The sequence below is a fragment of the Enhydra lutris genome, unplaced genomic scaffold (genome assembly GCF_002288905.1).
Source record: "Enhydra lutris kenyoni isolate GAN:26980312 unplaced genomic scaffold, ASM228890v2 scaffoldscaffold39, whole genome shotgun sequence".
NCBI lineage: Eukaryota > Metazoa > Chordata > Mammalia > Carnivora > Mustelidae > Enhydra > Enhydra lutris.
The window spans coordinates 25705966-25732868 of record NW_019154123.1 but is presented as its reverse complement, the minus strand read 5'-3'; the positions used below and the strand labels follow the sequence as shown (position 1 = coordinate 25732868).

General features: G+C 37.5%; 1 protein-coding gene across 2 annotated transcripts in view; it reads left to right on the top strand.

Moving 5' to 3' along the window:
* The window catches only part of LOC111154982 (coiled-coil domain containing 14), a 44927-nt gene extending 22319 nt beyond the window's left edge, over positions 1-22608 (top strand). For both annotated transcript variants that reach the window (XM_022514950.1, XM_022514951.1), the window contains 4 exons: positions 4194-4276; positions 14753-14971; positions 15047-15179; positions 21528-22608. In XM_022514950.1, coding sequence (XP_022370658.1) covers positions 4194-4276; positions 14753-14971; positions 15047-15179; positions 21528-22464 — 1372 coding nt within the window. In that variant the 3' untranslated portion in view covers positions 22465-22608. The remainder of the gene's footprint in view (positions 1-4193; positions 4277-14752; positions 14972-15046; positions 15180-21527) is intronic.
* The last annotated feature ends 4295 nt before the right edge of the window (positions 22609-26903 follow it).

Sequence of the window (26903 nt, the reverse complement as noted above, 5' to 3'; positions counted from 1 at the left end):
CTGGTGGGAATATAAAATGATACACCCGCTTTGGAAAATAGTTTGGTAGTTTCTTAGAAATTAAACATAAACCATATGATCCAGTAGTTTCACTCCTAGGTATGTACACAGAGAAGTAAAAGCATATGTCCAAACAAAAACTTACTTGTGAATGTTCATCAGAAACAATCCAGATGTCTGTTAACAGGTGAATGGATAAACACATGGTGGTATATCCACACAATGAAATACACCACCCAACAGTGGAAACGGAAGAACTATCGATACGTGCAATATCATGGGTGAATCTCAGAATCAGTGTGCTGAATGAAGGCAGGCAGGCTAAAGAATGCATTGTATGATATATAGTATAAAATTTCAGAAAATGCAAAGTAATCTATAAATCAGTTGTTATTTGGGAAGAGGATGGTATGAAAATGGAGCATGTGGAAATTTGGAGGCATGATGAATATCTTAATTATGGTGATGGTTTCATCACATCATATGTTAAAATTTACCAAATTATATACTTTTACTATAAAATGTGCAGTTTATTATATGTTTCATTTCAGTAGAGCCATATTTTAAAACAGTAAAGAAAAAAGAAGTATTTGCCTAAATGTTAGCACTTCTTTTCCTTTGTTTAAATCAAGTACATGAAAATATACTATATAATATTTGTTAAAAGCGTGTGTGACTCTATCCATTTTTAAAAGATTATCTTTTGTTATATTTTATCATGTATTGTTTTTTAATAGAACAATCATGTTTTTTAAGTCATTTTTTTAAAAGGTTTTATTTATTTAATCATGAGAGACACAGAGAGAGAGAGGCAGAGGCAGAGCAAGCAGGGAGCCTGATACAGGACTCCATCCCAGCACCCCGGGATCATGACCTGAGCCAAAGGCAGATGCTTAATCATCTGAGCCACCCAGGCACCCAGAACAATCATGTTTTAAAAGCCTGGCCCTGAAAGCTGGGAATGAGAAGGAAGAAGAGTAGCTAATGGTACAGTTTGGTTGGAGGGCATATTTTCCTAAATATGGGAGTGCCTTTATTAAGCTTCTTGGCTTAGGACATAAACAAGTTAAGAAGAAGCTGCAGGTAGAGAAGATAAAAGAAGTGGAATAGGAGCAGAGTCCTTAAGGGTAGAGCAGACAGTGGGATCCAGGAAGCTGATGAGGCTCCCTGTCTCTAAGACTAGAAGAAAGAAGTGAGATTAGTGTATATGTATATATATGGGTAAATTTGTATGCCCTGGGCAGAAGGGTAACAGTTTGTCCCCAAGCCACGTTATTTTTAGTGAAAATAGGAAAGTATCCTACTGAGAGGAGGAGGGTAGGAATGAGAGGCTTACAGTAAGGGTTGAAAGTTTAGGCTGGCCATAAAGGGGAAGAGGAGAAGAATCTGACTAGGGACATGTGTACAAGATTATTGTCAGGCAAAGCTTCTGTCACACACTTGGTGTGTAAGAGGACCTTAGTACTTTCTGTTTTCCTAGAAAATACCAAAAGAATCATTCCAGTTAGAGTTGTAGATTACCAGTCTATGCTGCCCTTTCTAGATCTGCACTCTTTGTTATAAAGGGGAAACTTTTCAGAAAAGCAGAATTGTTTTTGAAACAAACATGGGATTGTATTATACTGTTTTTCTTCTGTAGCTTGCTTTTTTCCACTTCACAATGAGTCTTGAAGATGTTTCCTTGTCAGTACATTTAGATATCTCTTTTTATTAATTTTTCAAAAAATTTTTAACGATTTTATTTATTTATTTGACAGAAAGAGATCACAAGTAGGCAGAGAGGCAGGTGGGGGGGTGGGGGAAGCAGGCTCCCCGCTGAGCAGAGAGCCCAATGTGGGGCTCGATCCCAGGACCCTGGGATCACAACCTAAGCCAAAGGCAGATGCTTAACCCACTGAGCCACTCAGGTGCCCCTAGATGTCTCTTTTTAAAAAACTACTTGTATTTTTCTCATTATGGATATACCATAATTTATGTAGCACTGTAAGTCGTTTCTAACTTATTACTATTAAATAGTGTTGTTTGGACATCTTTGTATATATCTAAAGTTGTAGATGCTTTTGCGCATGTACAACTACAGTTGGCTCTCAAGCAATGCAGGAGTTAGGGGCGCTTACACTCTATGAAGTCAAAAATCTGTGTGTAACTTTTGACTCCTCCAGAACTTAACTACTGATAACCTACTGTTGACTGGAGCCTTACCAATAACATTGAATGTTTTTATTGACTAACATATATATTATATAGTACATAATACATATATACATATGTTATATGTATTATATTATAATTATATGTATTATATTATAATATTGTAATGCATGTTATATGTATTATAATTATATGTATTATAATTATATGTATTATATTATAATATAATATTGTAATACATATGTTATATGTATTATGTACCATATTCTTGCAATAAAGTAAGCTAGATAAAAGAAAATATTAAGAAAATCCTAAGGAAGAGAAAAATACATTTATAGTACTATATAGTATTTATCAAATATCTGTGTATAAGTGGACCTGCACAGTTCAAACCTGTATTGTTCAAGGCTCGATTATATTGCTGAGGCTAGATAACTCAGATTATTTTGTCAAAGATAATGAACATTTTACATTTCGTTGGATACTGTCAAGTTGCCGTTCAAATGGTTATATCAGTTGACTCCCACCGATTGAGATAATTCATTGCCTCACCAAAAAATATTATTTCCTTTTATTTTTGTCAATCTTGTGGCCATAAAATATCTCCTGTTTTAACTTTGCATTTGTTCGTGTTAGTAAAGCCAAGCATTTTTTGTATGCTTATAGGCCATTTCTATTTCTTATGTGAATGGCCCATTTTAATTGCCTTTCTAACTGATTTGCAGGAGCTCTTTAAGTGTTGTGGATTTTTGGTCTCATATGTGTGGCAGGTATTTGCTTCCAGATTCCTAATTCTAGGACAAGTTTTAAATTTTGATATCTTTAAATCTTCCATTCTTTTCCTTGATGGTTGGTGGATTTTGAGTCTTGCTTAGGAATGCCTTCCCCACTTCAAGATTCTGTAGATTTCCACCTAAAACTTTTATACTTGGTCTTATTTGTCTATTTTTTATTTCCTTAATCTGTCTGGATTTAGTACATGTAAATGATATGAGGAAGGGCATTATCATTTTAAATTTAGTAACAAATAAATAATACAGAATATTTTCAGGTAATTAATTCTGGAAAGATAATAGAGACAACTTTCACTTTGTGAAAGTTATTTAAGCGTCAGCTTCTTAGAAGAAACATTTTTGTAATTCCTTTTGTATGTTCCAGTTTGTAAAGAGGCCACAAATTGTGAAGTTTATTGTAGGGTGAAGTTGCTGCTAATTAGCGTTCACTTTTTTAAAATAAGGTCATTAACTTTTCCATCTAATAAAGAAATTATTAGAAGCATAGGTTTGCATTTCCCAGCTTTTTCAATGTGTGATAAACCAAGCAGATGCATGTCTGATAGCAGTCAGTCCTTGCAGGTATTCTAGGTCATAGTTATGACAGATCTTTTAAAAAAAAAATTATTTGTGCGGTAATGAAAATGCAGAGAAGGGAGACAGAAGGAGAAAATAGCAGGAGGAGATAGGAAATGAAAGAAATTTTTTAAAAAAGACAAGGAAATCACTGAGAGAACAAAAACAGAAAAGGGAAAACTAAGAGAAGTCATCTTTTTTCTTGTGAGAGGACAGTTTATGCTGTCCCAGGCAATCTTTCAAAAATTATCTCAGGCCCTATGAATAAGAGCAGCAAAGTGGTTTTGTTGTTTTGTTTACTTTGTTTTTGTCTTTGTTTTGGGCACGAGATGGACTTCTGCAGTCCTGGTGAGTACCATCTTTTGTCTTTTTCATTTTTAATTTTTTAATCTTTTTCATCATGATAAGTGTTCTCTTTAATGCCCATCTCCCTTTTTCCCCATTCCCCCCACTCACCTGAGCAAAATAAGTCAGTCAGACAAATGCCATATGATCTCACTCATATGTGGAATTTAAGAAACAACAGATGAGCAAAGGGAAAAAAAAACAAGCCAAGAAAAAGACTATTAATTATAGAGAACAAACTGATGGTTCCTGGAGAGGAGCTGTTATCTTTTTTAATAGGCTGTTGGACGTACACTGTTAAATGAGTTTGGGTTTCTTGGAATCATGTTTCTTTATTATTTCCTTTAGGCAACTGAGAATTTTGAACCAGCAACTTAGAGAACAAGAAAAAACCCAAAAGGCAACTGGTGCTCTGGAATGCAACCTTGAATGTAGGTAAAAGAACTTTAAGAACTGATAGTAAATTCTTTGTTCTAGAAATACTGGTAAAGAATTGAGCTTTCTTAATTACTTTGTCTTAAGAAGACTTTTAATTTACATTTGAAAAAATAGGAATAATACTTATTAAAAATTAAAATAGCACAGAAACAAAAATAAAAGATCTGTGGTATTAGTAATGTCCATAATAGCCAAAATATGAAAAAGATGTGGTGTTAAAAAAAACGTGGTGTACACACACACACACACACACACACACACGAATATTACTCAGCCATCAAAAAGAATAAATCTTGCCATTTGCAATGACATGGATGGACCTAGTGGAAATTGTGCTAAGCAAAATAAGTCAGAGAAAGACAAATACTGTATATAAAAAGAGACAAATATTATATGATTCCACTCATATGTGGAATTTAATAAAACAGATGAACATAGGGGAAGAGAAGGAAAAATAAAATAAGATAAAAACAGAGAGGGAAGGTGCCTGGGTGGCTCAGTCGGTTAAGTGTTTGCCTTTGGCTCAGGTCATAATCCCAGGGTCCTGGGATTGAGCCCAACATCAGGCACCTTGCTCAGCAGGGAGCATGCTTCTCCCTTCCCTCTTGCTCTCTATCAAGTAAATTTTAAAAATCTTTAAAAAAAAAAAAAAAAAAAAAGCAACTAAAAAAAGACCAGAGAGGGAGGCAAACCATAAGAGACTCTTATCTCTAGGAAACAAACTGAGGATTGATGGAGAGGCAGTTGGTGGGGGGATGGGATAATTAGGTGATGGGCATTAAGAAGGGCATGTTATATAATGAGCATGGGGTGTCATATGCAACTGATGAATCACTAAATTCTACACCTGAAACTAATAATACACTATATGTTAACTAAATTGAATTTAAATAAAAGAATTTTTTTTTAAGGGGCACCTGGGTGGCTCAGTGGATTAGGCCGCTGCCTTCGGCTCAGGTCATGATCTCAGGGTCCTGGGATCGAGTCCCGCATCGGGCTCTCTGCTCAGCAGGGTGCCTGCTTCCCTCTCTCTCTCTCTCTGCCTGCCCCTCCGTTTACTTGTGATTTCCCTTTTCAAAATAAAAAAAAAAAATTTTAAAAAAAAAAAAAAAGCATTTTTTTTTAAGATTTTATTTATTTATTTGACAGAGAGAGAGAGAGATCACAAGTAGGCAGAGAGGCAGGCAGAGAGAGAGGGGGAAGCAGGCTCCTCGCTGAGCAGAGAGCTCGATTCGGGGCTCGATCCCAGGACCCTGAGATCATGACCCTGAGCCACCCAGGTGCCCCAAATAAAAGAATTTTTTAAAAAGCTCTGTGCTATTATATCCCAATAAGACATCCCTGTTTTTTTTTTTTTTTTTTTTTTTTTTTTTTTTTTTTTTGTAAAAGACGCTATTTCCTTTTACATGTCTCCTGTTCATATAGAATTGATCTGTTTCAGAAATACTGAGTTCCTACCATGTGCCTGGCACTAAAAGAACTATATATGTATTTTTTCTTTTTTAAAAATGAGATTACACTGCATATGGTCTTCTGAAGCTTGCATTTATTCATTTAATATGTAGTGGATAGTCTTCTTTTTTGTTCAGGTTTTTATTTAAATTCCAGTTAATTAACATGCAGTGTAATATTAGTTTCAAGTATAGAATTTAGTGATTCATCACTTACCTACAACACTCAGTGCTCAAGTGCCCTCCTTAATTCTCATCACCCATTTAACCCATCCCCGTCCACCTCCCCTCCAGCAATGCTCAGTTTGTTCTCTATAGTTAAGATTCTATTTTATGGTTTGCCTCGTTTTTTTTTCCCCCCATGTTCATCTGTTTTGTTTCTTAAATTCCACTTATAAGTGAAATATGGTATTTGTCTTTCTCTGATTGACTTATTTTGTTTCACATAATACTCTCTAGCTCCATCCATGTTGTTGCAAATGACAAGATTCCATGCTTTTTGATGGCCGAGTCATATTCTGTATGTGTGTGTGTGTGTGTGTGTGTGTGTGTACACCAAATTTTCTTTACACATCCATGAGTTGATGGGCATTTGTACTCTTTCCATAATATGGATATTGATCATGCTGCTATAAATGTTGGGGTGTATGTATCCCTTTGAATCTATATTTTGTGTCCTTTGGGTAAATACCTAGTAGTGCAATTGCTGAGGTATAGGGTTTTTCTATTTTTAACTTTTTGAGGAATCTCCATACTGTTCTCTAGAGTGGCTGCACCAGCTTGCATTCCCACCAACAGTGTAAGAGTGTCCCCCTTTTCTCCACATCCTCACTAATACCTGTTGTTGCCTGTGTTGTTAATTTTAGCCATTCTGACTAGTGTGAGGATACATGTTGTAGTTTTGATTTGGATTTCCCTGATGTTGAGTGATGAGGCTCTTTCCATGGGTCTGTTAGCATCTGTATATCTTCATTGGAAAAATGTCTATTCACATCTTCTGCCCATTTTAAAACTGGATTATTTGTTTTGGGGGTGTTCAGATAAGTTCTTTATGTATTTTGAATACTAACTCTTTATTAGATATGTCATTTGGAAATATCTTCTCCCATTCCAAAGGAAAACCTTTTAGTTTTGTTGATTTCTTTTGCTGTGCAGAAGCTTTTACTTTGATGAGGTCCCAATAGTTTATTTTGCTTTTGTTTCCCTTGCCTTAGAAGACCTATCTAGTAAGAAGTTGCTACATCCAGTGTCAAAGTGTTTGCTGCCTGTGTTCTCCTCTAGGATTTTGATGGTTTCCTGTCTCACATTTAGACCTTTCTTCCATTTTTAACTTATTTTTGTGTATGGGGTGAGAAGGTGGCCCAGTTTCATTCTTTTACATGTGGCTGTCCAGTTTTCCCAACCCATTTGTTGAAGAGACTGTCTTTTTTCCACTGCACATTCTTTCCTACTTTGTTGAAGACTAGTTGACCATATAGTTTTGGGTTCATTTGTGCATTTTTTGTTCTGTTCCACTGATCTCTATGTCTTGTTTTTGTGCCAGTACCATACTATCTTGATCACTATAGCTCTGTAGTATAACTTAAAGTCTGGGATTGTGATGCCTCCAGCTTTGCTTTTCTTTTTCAAGATTGCTTTGGCTATGCAGGGTCTTTTGTGGTTCCATACAAATTTTAGGATTGTTTTTTCAAGTTCTGTGAAAAACGCTGGTGGTATTATGATAGGGATTGAATTAAAGGTGTAGATTGCTTTGGGAAGTATAGACGGTTTTTTTGAAGATTTTATTTATATATTTGAGAGAGAGAGACAGAGAGAGCATGAGCAGGGCAAGGGCAGAGGGAGAGGGAGAGAGATAAGCAGACTTCCCACAGAGTACGGAGCCTGACATGGGGCTCAGTCCCAGGACACTGAGATCACGACCTGAGCCGAAGTCAGATGCTCAACCAACTGAGCCACCCAGGTGCCCTGGAGTATAGACATTTTAACAATAATTGTTTTCCCAGTGCATGACCATAGAATATTTTTCTATTTTTTTGTGTCACTTTGAATTTCTTCTATTAGTATTGTATAATTTTCAGAATACAAATCTTTTACCTCTTTGGTTAGGATTACTCTTAAGTATCTTATGGTTTTTGGTGCAATTGTAAATGGGATCAATTCCTTAATTTCTCTTTCTGCTGCTTCATTGTTGGTATATAGAAGTGCAACAGATTTCTGTACATTGATTTTGTATCCTGTGACTTTACTGAATTTGTGTATCAGTTCTAGCAATTTTTTGGTGAGTCTTTTGGGTTTTCTATATACAGTATCATGTCATCTGAAAACAGTGAAAGTTTGACTTTTTCTTTGCCCATTTGGATCAATTTTATTTCTTTGTGTTGTCTGATTCCTGAGGCTAGGACTTACAATCCTGTGTTAAATAACAGTGGAGACAGTGGACGTCCCTGTCTTGCTCCTGACTGTAGTAGAAGAGCTCTCAGTTTTTCCTCACTAAGGACTATATTAGCTGTGGGTTTTATAGGGCCTTTGTTATGTTCAGGTATGTTCCATCTAAACCTGCTTTATTGAAGGTTTTTATCATGAAAGATGTTGTAGTTTGTTCCATGCTTTTTCTGCGTTCTATTGAGAGGATCATATGGTTCTTAGCCTTTCTTTTGTTAATGTGGTGTGTCACGTTGATTGATTTCTGAATATTGACCACCCTTGCAGCCCAGGAATAAATCCCACTTGATTGTGGTGAATGATTCTTTTAATATACTGTTGGATACAATTTGGTAGTATTTTGTTGAGAATTTTTGCATTCATGTTCATCAGGGATATTGGTCTGCAGTTCTCTTTTTAAGTAGAGTCTTTGTCTGATATTAGAATCAGAGTAATGCTGGCCTCATAGGATGAGTTTGGAAGTTTTCCTTCCATTTCTATTTTTTTGGAATTGTTTACGAAAAATAGGTATTAACTCTTTAAATGTTTGGTAGAATTCCCCTGTGAAGCCATCTGACCCTGGGCTTCTGTTTCTTGGGAGATTTTTGATTATTGCTTCAGTTTCTTTGCAGGTTATTGGTATGCTCCAGTTTTCTATTTCTTCCTGTTTCAATTCTGGTAGTTTATGTGTTTCCAGGAATTTATCCATTTCTTCCAGGTTGTCTAATTTGTTAATATAATTTTTCATAAAATTCTCTTATAATTGTTTGTATTTCTGTGGTGTTGGTTGTTATTTCTCTTTAGTGATTTTGTTTATTTTGGTCCTTTCTCTTTTCTTTTTGACAAGTTTGGCTAGGGGTTTATTAATTTTACTATTTATTTCAAAGAACCAGCTCCTGGTTTCATTGATCTATTCTACTGTTTTTTTAGCTTCTACTTAATTTATTTTTACTCTAATCTTTATTATTTCCATTCTTCTGCTGGCTTTAGGCTTTGTTCATTGTTCTTTTTCTAGCTCCTTTAGATGTAAGGTTAGGTTGTTTGAGATTTTTCTTGCTTCTTGAGGAAGGCCTGTATTGCTATATACTTTCCTCATAGGACTGCTTTTGCTATATTCCAAAGGTTTTGGACCATTGTGTTTTCATTTTCATGTGTTTCCATGTATTTTTTAATTTCTTCTTTAATTTTCTTGTCAATCCATTCATTCTTTAGTAATGTGTTGTTTAACTTCCATGTGTTTGTGGTCTTTCTAAATTTTTTCAGATGGTTGACTTCAAATTTCATATCTTTTGTGGTCAGAAAGTATGCACGGTGTGATCCGCAAATCTTTTTCTGCTTTTTGAGGCCTGATTTGTGAACTAGTGTATGATCTGTTCTGGAGGATGTCCCATGTGCACTTGAAAAGAATGGGTATTTGGCTGCTTTGTGATGAAATGTTCTGAATATATTTGTTAAGTCCATCTGGTCCAGTGTGTCATTGAAAGCCATTGTTTCCTTGTTGATTTTCTGCTTAGATTCATTAGTCCATTGATGCAAGTAGGGTGTTAAAATCCCCCATTATTATATTATTATCAATGAGTTCCTTTATGTTTGTTATTAATTATTTTATGTTTTTGGATGCTCCCAAGTTGGGGGCATAAATATTTACCATTGTTGTATCTTCTTGTTGGATAGTCCCCTTTATTATGATATAGTGTCCCTCATCTCTCTCTCTCTTTTTTTTTAAGATTTTATTTATTTATTTGTCAGAGAGGAAGAGCACAAGCAGAGGGAACAGCAGGCAGAGGGAGAGGCAGGCTCCCTGCTATGCAAGGAGCCTGATGTGGGATTCGATCCCAGGACCCAGGGATCATGACCTGAGCCGAAGGCAGACGCTTAACCTACTGAGCCACCCAGGCTTCCCGTCCTTCATCTCTTGTTACAGTCTTTGGTTTAAAGTCTAGTTTGGGGGTGCCTGGGTGGCTCACTTGGTTAAGCATCTGACTTTAGCTCAGGTCATGATCTCAGGGTCCTGGGATTAAGCCCCAAGTGGGGCTCTGCGCTCAGCAGGGAGTCTGCTTCTCCCTCTCCCTCTGCCCCTCCCCCTACTTGTGTGCTCGTGCTCTCTCTCAAATAAAATCTTTAAAAAAGTAAAACAAAAAAAATGCAGTCTAGTTTGTCCAATGTAGGTATTACTACTCTGGATTTCTTTTGACATTCATTTGCATGATGTTTCTCCTTCCCCTCTCTTTCTTTCTTTCCTCTTTTTTTTTTTTTTTAAGATTTATTTATTTACCTTAGAGAGCGTGCAGAAGTCAGGGGAGGGGCAGAGGGAGCGAATCCTTAAGCAGACTCCCTGCTGAGTGCAGACCTAGACCCAGGGCTTGAACCCGTGACCCATAAGATCATGACCTGAGTTGAAACCAAAAGTGGGATGCTCAACCGTCTGAGCCACCCAGGCACCCCTCCATCTCCTCACTTTCTATCTGCAGGTGTCTTTAGGTCTAAATTGAGTCTCTTTTTTAGTCCATTCTGATACCCTACATCTTTTGATTGGAGCATTTATTCCATTTACATTTAGAGTAATCATTGATAGATATGTGCTTAGTGCCATTTTATTACTTGTTTTGTCATTGTTTCTGGAGATTTCCTCTGTTCCTTGCTAGTCTTTGTCACTTTTGGTCTTTCCTTCTCGCTCAGAGTCCCCATTAATATTTCTTGCAGGGCTGGTTTAGTGTTCGTGAACTCCTTTACTTTTATTTGTCTGGGAAACTCTTTGTCTTTCCTTCTATTCTGAATGATACCCTTGCTGGATAGAGTATTGTTGGTTGCAGATTTTTCCCATTCAGCACATTGAATGTATCATGCCACTCCCTTTTGGCCTGGCAAGTTTCTGTGGGAGATCTGTAGCTAGCCTTATGGGTCTTCCCTTGTAAGTTAGGACTTGTTTTGTCTTGCTGCTTTTAGAATTTTTTTCTTCATCACTAGATTTTGTAGATTTAACTACAATATGTCTTGGTGCTGGCCTGCTTTTGTTGATTTTGGTGAAAGTTATCTGTGCCTACTGGATGTCTGTTTCCTTCCCCAAATTCGGGGAGTTTTCACCTTTTATTTCCTCAAATAAATCTTCTGCCTCCTTTTCTCTCTCTTCTTCTGGGACTGCTGTGATGCAAATGTTATTGCATTTAATGGAGTCACTGAGCTCCCTAAGTCTACTCTTGTGATCCATCATTCTTCTTTCTCTCTTTTGTCCAGCTTCATTATTTTTCATAACTCTATCTTCCGTATCACTTAATTGTTCCTCTGCTTCTTCCATTCTTGTGGTCATTACATCCAGTTGGTTTCAAATCTCAGATATTGCATTTCATTTCTGCCTGATTGTTTTTTCACTCTTTTATCTCTGTGTAAGGGCCTCCCTGAAGTCTTCCATGTTTTTCTCAAGTCCAGCAAGTATCCTTATGGTTATTGTTTTAAGTTTTCATTCAGGCATATTACTTATATATGTTTCTTTTTTCAATCTGTTTCAATTAGATCTCTGGCCATGATCTTTTCTTGCTCTTTCTTTTGGGATGAATTCCTCTCTCTTGGCATTTTATCTAGGTCTCTTCTACTGTGTGTTAGGAAAGCTTGTGATGTCTGCTCCTGAGAGTAATCCTTTATGAAGAAGAGGTCATATAATGTTTAGTTCAGGGCCTGGTGCTTCAGGGAGCATCTCTGATGTGTGCCGCATGCACTCAGGTGCTGTGTTTGGTTGCTCTGTCCCTCAGGTCAGTTGTCTGCGGAGGTTCTCCTTACCTGCCATGGACAGTGCTTGAAACTTGGCCAGAGTGTGGCGAGTTTTAGTTACGGACTGCTTGTTAAATGAGACTTGATACTACTTCCACTAGAACGAAGCCTTGCAGAACCCTATAGTTGGTAGACATATACGTGCAGGGGTTTATGCTGATCTTCTGGGAAGATCTGCTGGACCTGATCCTTTAACACACTTGTCCGAGAAAAGCAGTACCAGTAGAGCACAGGAAAGGACTTGGTATAAGCAGGTTAGGCAGCCAGTGTTGGTGCTGTGCTGCTTATGGAATTGGTTTATGCTGAGGGCTGGGGGAGGGAAACGGTGCCAGCCAGCCCCTTTGTTCTGAGAGAAGGGAGTTGGTGCTTGCTGCTCTCAGGGAGGCCCTCTCAGAAGAGCGAATAATTTCCCCTTATGTGTCCTATGCATTTTTCAGATTGTTGTTTTTACGCTCTGGGTTGCTTGCCTGCTCTGAGCAGCGCAGTGCACTTTGGGCTCTATCCTAGCCAAGTCTGCTGACTTTTAAAACTCCAAACTTTGGGGACCTGGTGTGGTAGAGACCTGTGCTGGTCTTCTGGAGGAGGGTCTCGCTGCACTGGGACTAATGCAGGTTTGACCCAGAAGGGCAGTCGTGACAGAGGACAGGGGTGTGGGATTTGGAGCAAGCTGGTTAAACAGCCAGTGTCCTGGGTAGCTGCCCTCAGCAGGTGTCCAGCAGGTGTCGCTGCACCTTTGCTTAGGGGTGGGTGAGGAAAATGGTGCCCGCTGGCTCTTTTGTCTGTAGAGAGGCAATACCACCTCTCAGATGCACTCCAGGAAGTAGAAACAGCCTTTCCCTAGGTCCCTTAGGTGTTCTTCAGATCGTGCTGTGTGCCCTGGGATTGCTTGCCTGCCTTCTCTCCAGCAGTAGGGCTGCACCCTCAGATCTCTATCCCAGCCAAGCCCAGGGACCTTTAAAACTCCAGTCTTTGAGCCCCACTGGTTGCAAAAACTCATAAAAATCAGCCCCTCTTGTTTTCCTAGCCAATGGCTTTGGGGAACTGGTTTCCTTGTAGGTATCCCTGTGCGCTCCAGTTTCCCACACCTTTCTCTGCAACCAGCGCTCCGTCCCCTCTGTAGTACCTGCCACCCTCTTCTCCCCCAAACCATGCCTCTGCACTTCCTCCCTTCCTCTGTGTGGCCTCTTCTCTCCCTTTAGTTGCATAGTTTGTTCTGTCAATCCTCAGATAAATTTCTTGGGTGTTCAGAATGATTTGATAATTATATAGCTGTGTTCAAGGGATGAGGCAAGCCTAGGGTCCTCCTGCTATGCCACCGTCTTAGCTCCCCGCCCTAATGCCCTAATAAAACCTATAGTGGGTATTTTTCTTTCTGTTTAAGAACTGTTTGGATATTCTGCTTATATAGTTCCATCCTTCAAATACTCTATTGGTATTTGAAGTTCTCTGATGATCATTATCTAGGGTATCTTCCCAGTACAAACCGTGCTGCAGTAAAAATCTTATACATATGTCTTTGTGCACATTGTGAGCATTTTGTAGATTATAGTTGTAGAATTACTGAATCGAAGGATATATACAGTTGCAATTTTGACAGATATTGCCAAATTATGTTTATGGATCATAGAGTTTAAAATAATAGAAAAAAGGGGGAAAAAACCTATAGCAGAGGAAAAGATGAGAACTGTTTGTTTATTTTTGTATTCTTGGGATATTTTCCTAAGCCTGACAAAACTCAGTTGCCAGAAAGGAAAAGATGTTAAAATTTGTCCTCTGAAATGTTTTTCATTCTTCTGCACAGCAAAATTATAAACACATTTAAAACACATCAACAAAATGGGGGAAATGTTTTCATAATATATTATATGACAAAGGCTTAATTTTCTTAACATATAAATAGCTCTTGCAAATCAATAAGAAAAATATGATCACCCAACAGAACACATACTTCATGAAACTGCTCATCTTCACCAGAGTAATTTTGGAAAAAGTGACTCTGGTTCCCCTATGAATAAGCAGTTGGGGTGAGGATGGGTGGGAAAGGAGGCTAAGATAGGAAGTGGGGAGATTGGTGATTGCCATTGTAAGTAGTTAATCTCTTTTTAGTCTCTGCTCATTTACCTTATTGTTCTCTTGAGAGCACTTATTGCTATTTATAATTACTTGTTTGTTATCAGCTCTTTGAGAACAGGGACCATGTCTCCTAATCACCACTGTACGTCCAGATTCTAACACCATGCCTCACACATAGGTCTTTATTCGTTAAGTGAATTGTGCCATATAATTTTATAGCCATTAAAGAGAATGTGATAGATCTCTGCCCTGTACATATCAGTCTTACGGGGGGAAAAAGGCACAGTTAGAAACTATGGGTACAGTATGATTCATCTCTTTTTAAATATGTACGTTTTATGCACAAGTACTTTTCCAGCAAGATACCAAAGTTAATAGTGATTGCCTTTAGGAGGAGAGCAGAGGTAGGGTAATGAGGAAGACTCTTCATTGAGAATCACTTGGTATCATTGGTATCTCATCGTGTTTGAATTTTTTTTTACTCTGTGCATGTATTATTATTTCATTAATAAAGGTAAAAAAATGTTAATGCCCCAGATATCAATTGGAGAAAAAAAGTATGACTTCTGCATCAAATATTAAAAATGTATTTAGTATTTACATAGAATTACTATGTAGTAGTACATAGAACTGCTCCAGCATATAATTCTTAAGCAAAATCAGTAAATTCCAGATCTTTTCTTTTTTAAAAGCAGATCTTTTTCAGGTTTGTGCTTTTTAAATTCAGGCAGCAATTCTTTGATCTGTTTTGTCTTGCAGTGTTTTCCCTTCAGTCATTGAACAAGTCCCTGCAAAACCAATTACAAGAGTCACTGAAGAGCCAGGAATTACTACAGAGTAAAAATGAAGAACTTTTAAAAGTGATTGAAAATCAGAAAGATGAAAACAAAAAATTTGCTGGTATATTTAAAGAGAAAGATCAGACTTTACTTGAAAATAAACAACAATTTGACATTGAGACAACAAGAATAAAAATTGGTATGTATTTGAATTGTAGTTATGGTCACGGTTTTTAAAAAGAATGAGGAAACTGAAATTTTTTTGTGGTTTCAGAATTGGAGGAAGCCTTAGTCAATGTGAAAAGCTCCCGGTTTAAGTTAGAAGCTGCTGAAAAGGAAAATCAAATTTTGGGAATAACATTACGTCAGCGCAATGCTGAGGTGGCTCGCCTGAGAGAATTAACCAGGTAACATTGACTTTTTTTGACTAACATACCTCTTGTCAGATTATTTATAGACTCAGAAATCATTTTAGCTGGCTCTCTTTCCCCCTTTGCTCTCATTTTGTCAGTAATTTCTGATGATGTTTTCTTCGGCTCCAGTTAGATATGGAAATGCCAAACCTGGCTCAGTGCCTTTCTAAACCATGTGATTCCAGGAAAAGGGCTCTTTAGCTTTTTGTAGGTAAGCTGAAGACTAACTTAGCAAATGGTGGGGAGCCCTCTGGCTCGGAAGCCAGAGAGAACTGAATGGAATCCCAGCTCTACCATGTACTGGCTGTGACTTTAAGCAAGTCATTGACCCTCTGTAAACCTCAGCTGTGAAGTGGGGCATGATTAGGGTTGATGGGAACACGAAGAAATCATTCACGTGACGCTCTGAACACAGAAACCCTCAGGCCAGACGATCTCAGAAAAGTCATTTAGCCTCTTTGGGCCTCAGTCATTATTTCATCACGAAAGTGAGGGAGTTGGCAGCAACTCTAAGAGCCCTTGCTTCCTTAATATGTCTTTCCTTTTCTTTTCTTTTTTTTTTTTTTTTTTAAAGATTTTATTTATTTATTTGACAGAGAGAGATCACAAGTAGGCAGAGAAAGATAGGGAAGCAGGCTCCCTGCTGAGCAGAGAGCCCGATGCGGGGCTCGATCCCAGGACCCCGAGATCATGACCTGAGCTGAAGGCAGAGGCTTAACCCACTGAGCCACCCAGGTGCCCTAACATGTCTTTTCTTAAATCAATAAAATCACCCCAATTTTTATAAGATGTGTACTTTAAAAGTTCAGTTTTCTCTTGAGACATTTGTTAGGAATTGGATTTCCAACTACTTATTTAAATACTAGAGGAGAAGTCAGTGATTTTAGGCCTGAATATCATCAGACCTGACCATGCATCTGAATGGTCCTGGGGGGTTCATAGTTCTAAATACAAAACAATTTTGAATATAAAATGATCTCCTTTATATTTCAAATGAGAAGATCTGTTTTGAATTATGAACTTCTAGGAAAATAGATGAAATAGTGATATGTATGTGTACATATAATTTATTAATTTAGTTTTATAAGCATATTTGAAATGATTATATGTAAGCTATGTTAATATAGAAATAATGCTTTTTTCCACATTCATATTTCACTCAAACTCTTATTGAACAATGGGGACAAGCAAAAGACACTATATATCCTTGTAGTGTTATAATTAATTGGGCTTTGGTCAGAGTTTCTAAAATGTTGATTTATACCACTCTTGTTCAAAGTAAAGTGAGAGAATGTCCCTCCTAATGAAAGCCTTTATAAAGTCGCCAAAGGAAAGCATCTCCTCTTTTTGAAACTCTGTTTCAAAATGAAATGAAATGAAAACTCTGTTATTATCAATATTTATGGTAAAATAAATTTTATGGTAAAAGAAGCCAGTCACAAAAGACCACATTTTATGATTTCATTTAATAAGAAATGTTCAGAAGAGGCAAACCCATGGAAACAAAAAATAGATTAGTGGTTGCCAGTGGCTGGGAGAAGAGGGGAAGAAGCAGGGAGTGAGTGCTAGTGGGTATAGGGTTTCCTTTTAGGTGGTGAAAATGTTCTAAAATTGGATAGAGGTAACAATTACATAACTCTATGAATATACTAAAAATAACTCAGTCATACACCTTAAGAGGGTGACTTTTATAGGATATAAACTTTTTCTTGAAAATGCATTTGGTATATTGTCCATTTGGAAAAGAAAACTAGGACAGCAAGTCAGCATGGTCAGATTACATGAGTGGTTGCGTAGGTGTCCCTGGGCCATCTCCTTATATAAGGGGCATGGTGTTCAGCCTCTAGCAGAAAATGCAACAGAGGATCTAGGTGCCTGAGAATTTGCTTTTAGTCTCACAGTCTTTACTTCATACTACTAAGTCTAGCTCCTTTGTGAGCATGAAATCAGAAGCTGATGTAATCTTTTATTTATTATGTACTTTGATTTTTTTCCCCAAAGTCTTCTCCCTCCCATATCTATTATTTTATTGATCCTCATCTATGATGAAAAGATTGTTATATCTGCATTTTCATGGATGGGAAAACTGGGACCATGCAAGTTCAATGTTGATAGAAATTTAGTAGCAGAGCTGGAACTGAAACATCTCTTAATCCCTAATCAGGTTTGCTCTCACTCTTGTACGTGACATGTCCTTAGCTAAAATAGTTTATTCCTGGTAACAACTCCATGCCTAATTTAGTCTAAGTGAAACTTAAAGCATTTTTTTTAACCTGAGAGATGGAGGGAAAAAAAGGTGGATTCATTTGCTTATTCATTTATTCAACAAACATTTATTGTATATCATACTCCAGATATATACGTGTGAAATACAAAAATATTAAATAATTTTAGTTGCTGAATATCCATGTCCTCAAGTTAAAAGCTTATTCTAGCACTTTGAGATGGATATAGGAAGATACATCCTTTTTAAAGAATAAACTTGACTAAATACTATTTAACATGTGTGGTGCATTTGTGAAGAAAATTAATAATAAAAATGTAAGGGCAATTTTCATAGTAGTAGTATAATTATTGTAGAAATTAGCATAAATGGAAGCCCAAGGAAATGAGGGGACTCGCCTGATTTTCATAGCTCATTGGTTCCCAAGCTGGTACCTGAGCCAAGATTTTAGATTCCCTCTTCAGCCTCGCTCTCTGTTTTATTTTTTAATTTTAAAGATTTTTATTTATTTATTTATTTGATAGAGATCACAAGTAGGCAGAGAGGCAGGCAGAGAGAGAATGGGGGGAAGCAGGCTCCCTGCTGAGCAAAGAGCACGATGTGGGGCTTGATCCCAGAACCCTGAGATCATGACCTGAGCCGAAGGCACAGGCTTAATCCACTGAGCCACCCAGGCAGCCCTTGCTTTCTGTTTTAGAAAACATAGCTTCTCTCTGACAGAAGAGGAAGTGTTTTTTAGAGATTCTTCTATCTCTGTAAGAGATACCTTTGTACCTGCTCATTCTTTCAAAATAACAATCTGCCTTTTCTAGTGTTTTTTTTTTTTTTTTTTAGGAATGAAAAGGATTCACTTGCAACTAGAGCCTTTTCTTAACATTCACCCTAACATAGAAGCATAGGAAATGAAAAAGGTCATTACTTCTTGTATATTATCTGCTTTTAGAAGAGCCTGTGTCTAAAATATTAGGTGGAAATGTTTTGGTCTCCTTAAGACTCTGGAGATTTTCCTGTCATGTGTTTTCCATTGTTGTCAAGGACCTTTGCTTTTCACGCTGGGCATAAATCCTGCACCAGGACTACTAACTCACCCATTAGATTAACTGGCCTTGTGAAATGATTATAGAAATACAGAACGTCTTACAGGGCTTAGTACTACCCTTACATTTTCTGAAGATTTCAGTAACAACTTCAAAATCTAAGTATACCCACAGATGGCATTTTTGCTTTTGTCAAAACAAAACAGAGAGTTCGTATTTGAGCTAAATTCACCCATGTTGGTGATTTATAGTATGTTTAGTGATACCCTGTGCAACTTAGTTAATTAGGAGCATATCCAAACTATAGCTGGGCTACTGTGACCATGTTAACTTTACTTCTGACAGAGGGTAATGCAGCAGTATCTGACAATACAGCTAAATCTTCATGTTCAACTAGCCCATCCTTATTCCCCATAGTCATATGCCTCGGTAAGATAGATGTTTGTTTTTTGTATGTGTTTTAGATAGTCTCTTAAAGGTTTTCTGAGTGCCTTTCTCAGGTTGTTGAGGAGGGATAAAGGGACTAGAAGGTACATATATGAGTTCTAAATAAATATCCTAATCCAGTTCTTAAAAAATATCCTCAACCATCTCTTCCTTCTCCAACCTTCAGTAATTTTGAAATACGTCCTTATCACTTTTTCAAACTTTTACTACATGTTCTAAAACCATTAAAATGTGAAGGAAAATTAATATACTTTCATTAAACAAGTGGTAAATATTCTCATAGCTTCTAAGAACACTCTTACCAGTGCTGATACTTATTTAAATTAGTATATTTTTATAAATAGCTGAGAAGGAACCTTGAATGTCTTATTATAAAGATGTGTCAGTTTTCTAAGCATTAAAAATCAGCGTGTTTAGGTATATCCCACATAATAGAAACAGAAATAAATCTACTTTGTAGCCATTCAGGTGTTTATATCTCTTCCTTTAAAGTTTTGACATACTGTCATTTCTTTACTTACTGAGATTTTTCTTTTAGTTTCAGAGACAATGGTCAGTGATGTTTTTGTTTAAATCAGAAGCTTAGTAATTACTGTTAATTTCCAGAGTCAACCTTACTTTTTTAAAAGATTTTATTTATTTATTTGACAGACAGAAATCACAAGTAGGCAGAGAGGCAGGCAGAGAGAGAGAGGGGGAAGCAGGCTCCCTGCTGAGCAGAGAGCCTGATTCAGGGCTCGATCCCAGGACCCTGGGATCATGACCTGAGCTGAAGACAGAGGCTCTAACCCACTGAGTCACCCAGGCGCCCCGAGATTAAACTTATTAATGTCATGTCCATTTCTTCCCTTTTTGTCACTGATTTTGTTCACAGCAAAGATAACATTTTTATTTAAGTCTGGAAAGAAACCTCAATATAAGTATTCTTTCTAAAAACAAAATGAAAAGTCCAGTGTATAGTCAGATCGAATTAATTAGTGGGTGATTATTCATTACAGCATTTTTAAAAGGTTTGTTCATATAACATAGTTTTTGTCTTTAATAATAGTTCATTAGCTTCTTGAGAGAGGTATGAGAAAAAGTGGTTAGGAGCCATTGCCATTTGAAGAGCAGTCAGAACTCAAATTATGTTTAAGATGACAGGGTAAGCCAGGTTGGAAAAAAATTTGTTTTTCCTTTTGTAGGAAAAAAAAAAACAAAAAACCACTCATTCTCTATCCAGAGATATAACCACTGCTGTTTAGTATAGAGATTTCCTTTTAGTATTTTGTTTGGATATGTGTGACTATTTTTACAAAAATAGTATTCTATCCATATTACTTATTTTCTGCTCTTTTAAGTTTAATCTTATATAATGAAGATTTCTCCATCAGTGAATATTCCTTACAACACAACTATAAGTGGCTATGGTGTGATTACAGCATAATTCAATCATTCTACTGTATTTGAAGATAAAGATACTCAATCCATCTATTTTCTATTATAAATTCTGTCTTTGTAAGTATATCTTTGGGTGTAGCCTCTTGATGTATATATGTAGGATAAATTTCTAGAAGTGCAAATTAGTGGTCCAAAAATGTGGGATGTAGAAATATTTAAGACTTCTGATGTATTGCCAGTTTGTTCCCTGGAAGGGTTATACCAGTATACACTCCCACTAGTAGTACCTGCCTCTTCAAACTTCTCTGATAGTGGGTATTAATCTTATTTAATCATGTTAATTTGATAATCCAAAAAAAAAAATCACATTTTAAAAATTTGAACTTCTCCAGTTAGAATCTGAACTTTTAAAACATGCTTACTGGCTAGTTGTAATCTTTTAAAATTACTTGTTGATGTCCTCTGTATCCTTTCAAAATTTGATGTATTTCTTATTGATATATAAGAACTTATATATGATTCAATTCAAAAAGACCAAAAGCTTGCTATAAAATGGCTTTAATAGGACTACTAATAAAAGCTGCTTTCAAATGAACACCCATAGATCCTGAAGTAGTGCTAATAAGCACTTTACCCTCATAGTTTATTATTTGATCTTATCTGATTTTCACTGTAATTCTGAAGTAGATATTTTCATTCTGCAGTTAAGGAACTTGAGATTCAGAAAGGTTGAATGACTTGCCCAAGATCACAGCTAGCGATAGGATTAGATTCCATTCCTGTCTGACTTCAGACTCTGAGTGGTTTTTCTTATATCACACTTCTCCTGGTACCTAGCTGTTGCTCATACCTAATTATACCCTATAACTATCTCTAATGACCCTTTTTCCCCCAGGATTGTTCCAGTGTCCTTTGCATATATATTTTGAATGGAGAAAAATAACTTCATTACTAACAGAATCCACACCATTTTGCAATGTTGCTCAAGAATAAAGCATTTCATACCCTAAGAGAAAAAAGTTCTTAAGCCTGTATTTTTAAATATCATTATATTAGATTTAACATAGACCAAGATCTTTTAATCATTTGTTATTGTAATTTACTAATTCCAGATGCATTCTGTGATTTTGTGCTTTTAGTTGCTTTTTTCCGTGTTACAGATCAGGTGCTTGCTTCAGATCCTTTCTTTTAAAGATGACGTATAAACAAACAGGTAAAAAAAGAATAATTAGTGTACTAAATTCTTCTTAACAGAACTTTACAGAGCAGTATGGCAAGGCTTCTTTCAGATCTTAGTATGGACAGGGCTCGCTCCAAGTCCAGGAACAATCTTACCAAATCACTTCTGAACATTTATGAAAAACAACCTCAACATGACCCAATCCCTACTCATACTTCCATAATGAGCTACCTAAATAAGTTAGAAACAGATCACACTTTTACACATTCGGAGCCACTTTCTGCCGTCAACAATGAGGAGAACATGGAGCCAGGTAGACCTTATGAAAGCGTTCTGCCCTCCAAAGGCCCTCAGCATAGTCACACAAGGAACGCGGAGGAAGAAGCAGCCCCTGGGATCGTGTCTCCCCTTTCAAAACAGGATACTGTTGAGGAGAGTGAAATCACAACTCTAATAGACAATGAGTGTACTTTGGATAACACAATTTACATTCCATTTGCTAGAAGCACTTCTAAAAAGAAATCACCGCTATCTACGAGATTATCCCCCCAGCCACAGATCACTGTGGCTTCGCCACAGCTGGTCGGCAACAGCGGACTTGCCTCTGAAAAAGAAAACAAATTGCGTGCACCTGGAGTCTGTTCCTCTTCCAGAAAGGAAGCCGAAGATGCACCTGAGAAACTTCCCGGGACAGCTGATATGGAAGACAAGCAGCTCCTCAAGAAAATAAAGGAAGCCATCTGCAAGATCCCGGCTGCCCCCGAGGAGCCGTCAGGGCTGGCTGTGTGTCCCCGCCCCGGCATGGGTCAGAGCAGCAGCGTTCAAGTGACGGGGAGTGCTGTCTCCGACGGTAGCTTTTTAAATTCGGACTTGACGTCGGACTGGAGCATGTCTTCTTTTTCAACGTTCACTTCTCGTGATGAACAAGATTTCCGGAACGGCCTGGCAGCCCTGGATGCTAATATTGCCAGACTCCAGAAGTCCTTAAGGATGGGTCTCCTGGAGAAATGAACTCAGAAGAAAAAGGGATGGAGTGCTTCTTTTTAAGAATAGACTTGGCTACATTGAATGTATATTTTAAATTTCTGTAGAGAAATGATGTTTTATATTAATTATGTATGATAATTAATTGTATGAATAATAAATTTATTATTGGAATATATTGACATTCTGGAGTTTATACAAACAAGTCATCTTAAGAATTGTTAAGAGAGGAGAGTTGTAGATAACTGGGTAAGTATTCTAAGTAATATTTTATTTTAGTACCTTGCACTTAGAGGTTTTTTCTTACCCTGTTGGACTAAGGGTCCAGGTCAGAAGGACTCTCTGGTTGTCCTAACAGATGGTAGGAAGGGAGTCTCTGGGTAAAATTTATTGTATTCAAACTAGGCTTTCTTTTCTCTTTCAGGATTCCTGTTTGTTTTTTAATGGCATTGTGTTTTTATACGGGATGCTCTGTGCTGCAGGCTAGTGTTGTTGGTGAGACATATAAACATTTCTTTTAAGAGAAAAATGCCAGTATCTCCATCTCTTAAAAAATGTGGATTGGTCCAAGAGAATATAGATAACATCCTAAGTTAGCATATGGTTTCTTAAAATATTGTCATTTTTATTTATTTTTATCCTTCATGGATGTTTAACACCTATAAAAAGTAAAGTCCAACTGATAAGGAAATGCTAATAGATAAGTCTTAATTTGGGAAATTTGGTTTGTTTTAAATAAATGAGAAATATTTGTTTTTTGTCCTTATTATATTTGAACATAAAGGAGTTTGTACATCTTGCACTGGTTATAATTCTGCCTTTCTGGACTAATTCCTTTTCAGCCCTTGAGCTGAGAATGTTCTCTGTTTTATGAATAATATGAACTAAGCTAGTCTCTGCTTCTCTCTACTAGCAACTCCTTAACTACTCAGTATCACCTCCATCCGTGCAAGCAGCACACTGGAGTTGTTAGTAGCCCAAGCACTGTGCTATCACTGATACTTCCTGGTCTCCGGCGCATGTTCCCGCACACTGTTTGGGCAGGCCTCAGCATTGCCGGCACCAGGACCACCTCCTCCTCCTGGTTTTTAAGTGTTGGTGCTACAACTTCTGAAGGACCCATATATAATCTCTTTGACATATCGAGATTTTATAGGTAGAGATTTATTAATGTCTAAAAATATTAAATGAACTTTTAGTTTTTGTCATAGAATTGTCCATTAATATTTTAACGTTTCTTCCAGTATTCATAAATTAATTCATTGGTGTATTTGGAGGTAACAGGCCACAATTCTTTAACAGCATAAGTTACAAAGTACAGCTCAGAAATATAAAACACAACAAGGAAGAAAACATCATTCTACTCCTAAATATTCAGTTGTTACTCATATGCAGAAGTAAATTCTTAAGATTATTATATGATAATACAAGAAGAGTATTGTATTTTGCCCTTAACATAGGACGAGCATGCTTTTGTGCAAAGAAAAGTATTGAATGTTTATGGATTCACTTAATTAGGGGTTAACAATGTGATTGAAAAACAAATGAGGGTGCCCCTGGGTGGCTCAGTCAGATGAGCAGCTGCCTTTAGCTCAAGTCCTGATCCCAGGGGATGGAGTCCCTGCATCAGGCTCCTACTCAGTGGGGAGTCTGCTTCTCCCTCTGTCCCTCCCCACCATTCATGCTTTTTCTTTCTTGCTCTCTCACTCTCTCTCTGTCTGAAATAAATCTTTTGGGTGCCTGGGTGGTTTAGTCAGTTAAGTGTCTGCCTTCAGCTCAGGTCATTATCTCAGGGTCCTGGAATGCAGCCCTACTGCAGGCTCCCTGCTCAGTGGGGATCCTGCTTCTCCCTCTCCTTCTGCCCCTCCTCCCCATTCGTGCTCTCTCTCTTGTTCTCTCTCTCACTCAAATAAATAAAGTCTTAAAAAAAAAAAAAGAAAGAAAAACAAGTGAGACTGGAAAAGTCCTCAGGATACCTTACCAGGAGCTTACTACTTACTATTTATTTAATATAAGACACATACATGGGATAGAAACATGAAATAATTTGATTAAATCTCAAGGTAGAATATGATTCTAGCAAAAAGGATGGGATAGACAGTGAGCTTTACAAAAGTTTAGACTAGAAGGAAGCCTACAAATGGTACAGAAAGACCTAGAAGAGAAGAAACTTCATTCTGATGTTTAAGAACGTGTAGGATTTGAATATCCTGCGAATATCCTCACAATATTTACCCGGTAAAGAAAGTATCATCAAAACGTGGGGCTTAAGTAGTATATTAAGAGAATGGTAAGTACACCAACCTGACTAACAGAGGGATCAAGGTTACTACAGTTGACTCTTGAACAACACAGGGGTTAGGGACACCCAACACCCCCTCTATGATCAAAAATCCATGTATAACTTGACTCCTGAGAAACTTAACTACTAATAGCCTGCTGTAATCTAGAATCCTTACTGAATATAAAGGGCTTATCTAGCAAGAGGCTTCCATTAAGGTTAAACAATAACCTTGTTGTTTAACCCTTAAACTGTCCCTGCTCCCCTTCCCTCAGGGGACTTACTTAAAAACAAGTCCCAGAAACCAGCCCCAGGTAACAAAAGCTCAAATACAAGGGTGGGTCAGGCCAGGTGTAGACATCCGATCAGTGGGGAGATGCATACTGTCTCCTTAGTTACCAAGGAGTATGGGCCCCTCTCTTTGGGCACCTTTTGGGCGCCAATTCTGACCAAGGTGATAAGCTGGTTCAAATGTCTACTAGGGTAAATTGTAATTCAGTTGGTCACCTAGCATCACTGTGCAGTTTTCTCTGTGTGTTACAATTTCATTGGCTACCTGTGCGTGGCCAGGCCCAACCACATGGCCTCTGCCCTTAAAAGCTAGTCTGGGAAACAGAGAAAGGTTGCCCTCTCTGTAAGAGGCGTGGCCCTGGCCGGTCAGTTTGATTCTTGATGCTTGGCGCGAAATAAAGCTTTGCTTGACCTTCGCTTTATATCAGTCTTGCACCTTTAATCACGGACCCATTTTGGGGGGGCATAACACTGATAACATAAAGTTGATTAACATTTTTATGTTATATGCATTAATATACTGTATTCTTAGACTAAGCTAGAAAAAATGCAAAGAAAATCACATGGACTAGAAAATATATCCACAATGAGATATTATATTTACCAGAAAATCATGTATAAGTTGATCTGCACAGTTTAAACCTGTATTCAAGGGTCAACTGTATATGATAATGGTAGCAGTAGATGATGAGCACAATTAGAAGAGTTAGGGTCAGACTAGAATGTCCTGAGCTCCAGGCTGAGGAGTAACCATTAACCATGAAGTCTTAAGTGTTTGGGTATATTTGGTGGTGGTGGTTTGTTTTTAATTGAGGACCACCAGATAAAACTGGGTGTTCTCAAAGTTGCATAGAGTGATTGTACCTAAAGAGTAGAGGTGGGGGAGGCTGGAAACCTCCTGGAAAGCTGTGGCAGTAGACCAGACAAATTGACAAGCCTTTGGCAATAAAGGTGAAAAAGGAGAAACAAACAGAAAATTTTTCAATAGGCTTGGTGACTTAACAGAAAATGAAAGAGAGAAATTAAAGATGACTCCAAGTTCTTCAATTTGATCAGTTTAAGTCACACTGAGCAACATCTCAAATGAAAAAGTTCGTGGTCAAGTTCCAAGTCTTGATAACAGTACTGATAATGGAAGAGTGGGATAAAAAGGAGAGAAAGTATGCCTGTTCTCAGTAGTCCTCTTTAGATCCTCATGCAAGAAGTTAGTGTAACTGCCTCTTCATAGTCTCAGAAGGGTCAGTCTGGCTCCAAATCCCAGCCCCTTCACAAAGCCATTTCAGATGTTCCAGAGTGTGAAAAGCAGAGTAGTGGAGTATCCCCCAGCCTCTTGACAGAGTGAACTCAGCGTCTCCTTGATAAATATTGGGTGTAGGATGGGAAAGAACTGTCCTCAAGCATTTTGTCACTGTTCTGTCCTGTCTTGGATTAGTGTAGGTAATGTACAAACGTCACAATGGATTTGGTATTTGAGATGAAAATACTAAAGATGAAAGAATCTGGTTCTGTGACCAAGTTTAGAGATCCTAAGGGATAAAGAAACTCAAGAAGTACTTCGTACACATTCTTCCTTTATTCCCCCTTGGAGTTGAGTAAATCTTGCAAAAATCTTTTCTTTTCACTAATGACATTTATGTCAAGTGCCTTAAAATTCATAAGGCTGCCTCAACCCCTTGGAAAGGACGGCAGAATTGCAACGCCCAGTTATATAGAAAGGGCACATGGCCAAGTCACAATTTACCAAGTATTTACTCCTCACATTGTGGGGCGACCTCTTCAGCTAAAGATTCCTTCATTCAATGAATAAATGAAATGAAAGCGCTAATATTTGCCAGGTACTGTTCTGGGCTCTGAGAATACAACAGTAAATACAATCTTCTCTGCCCTCGAGGAG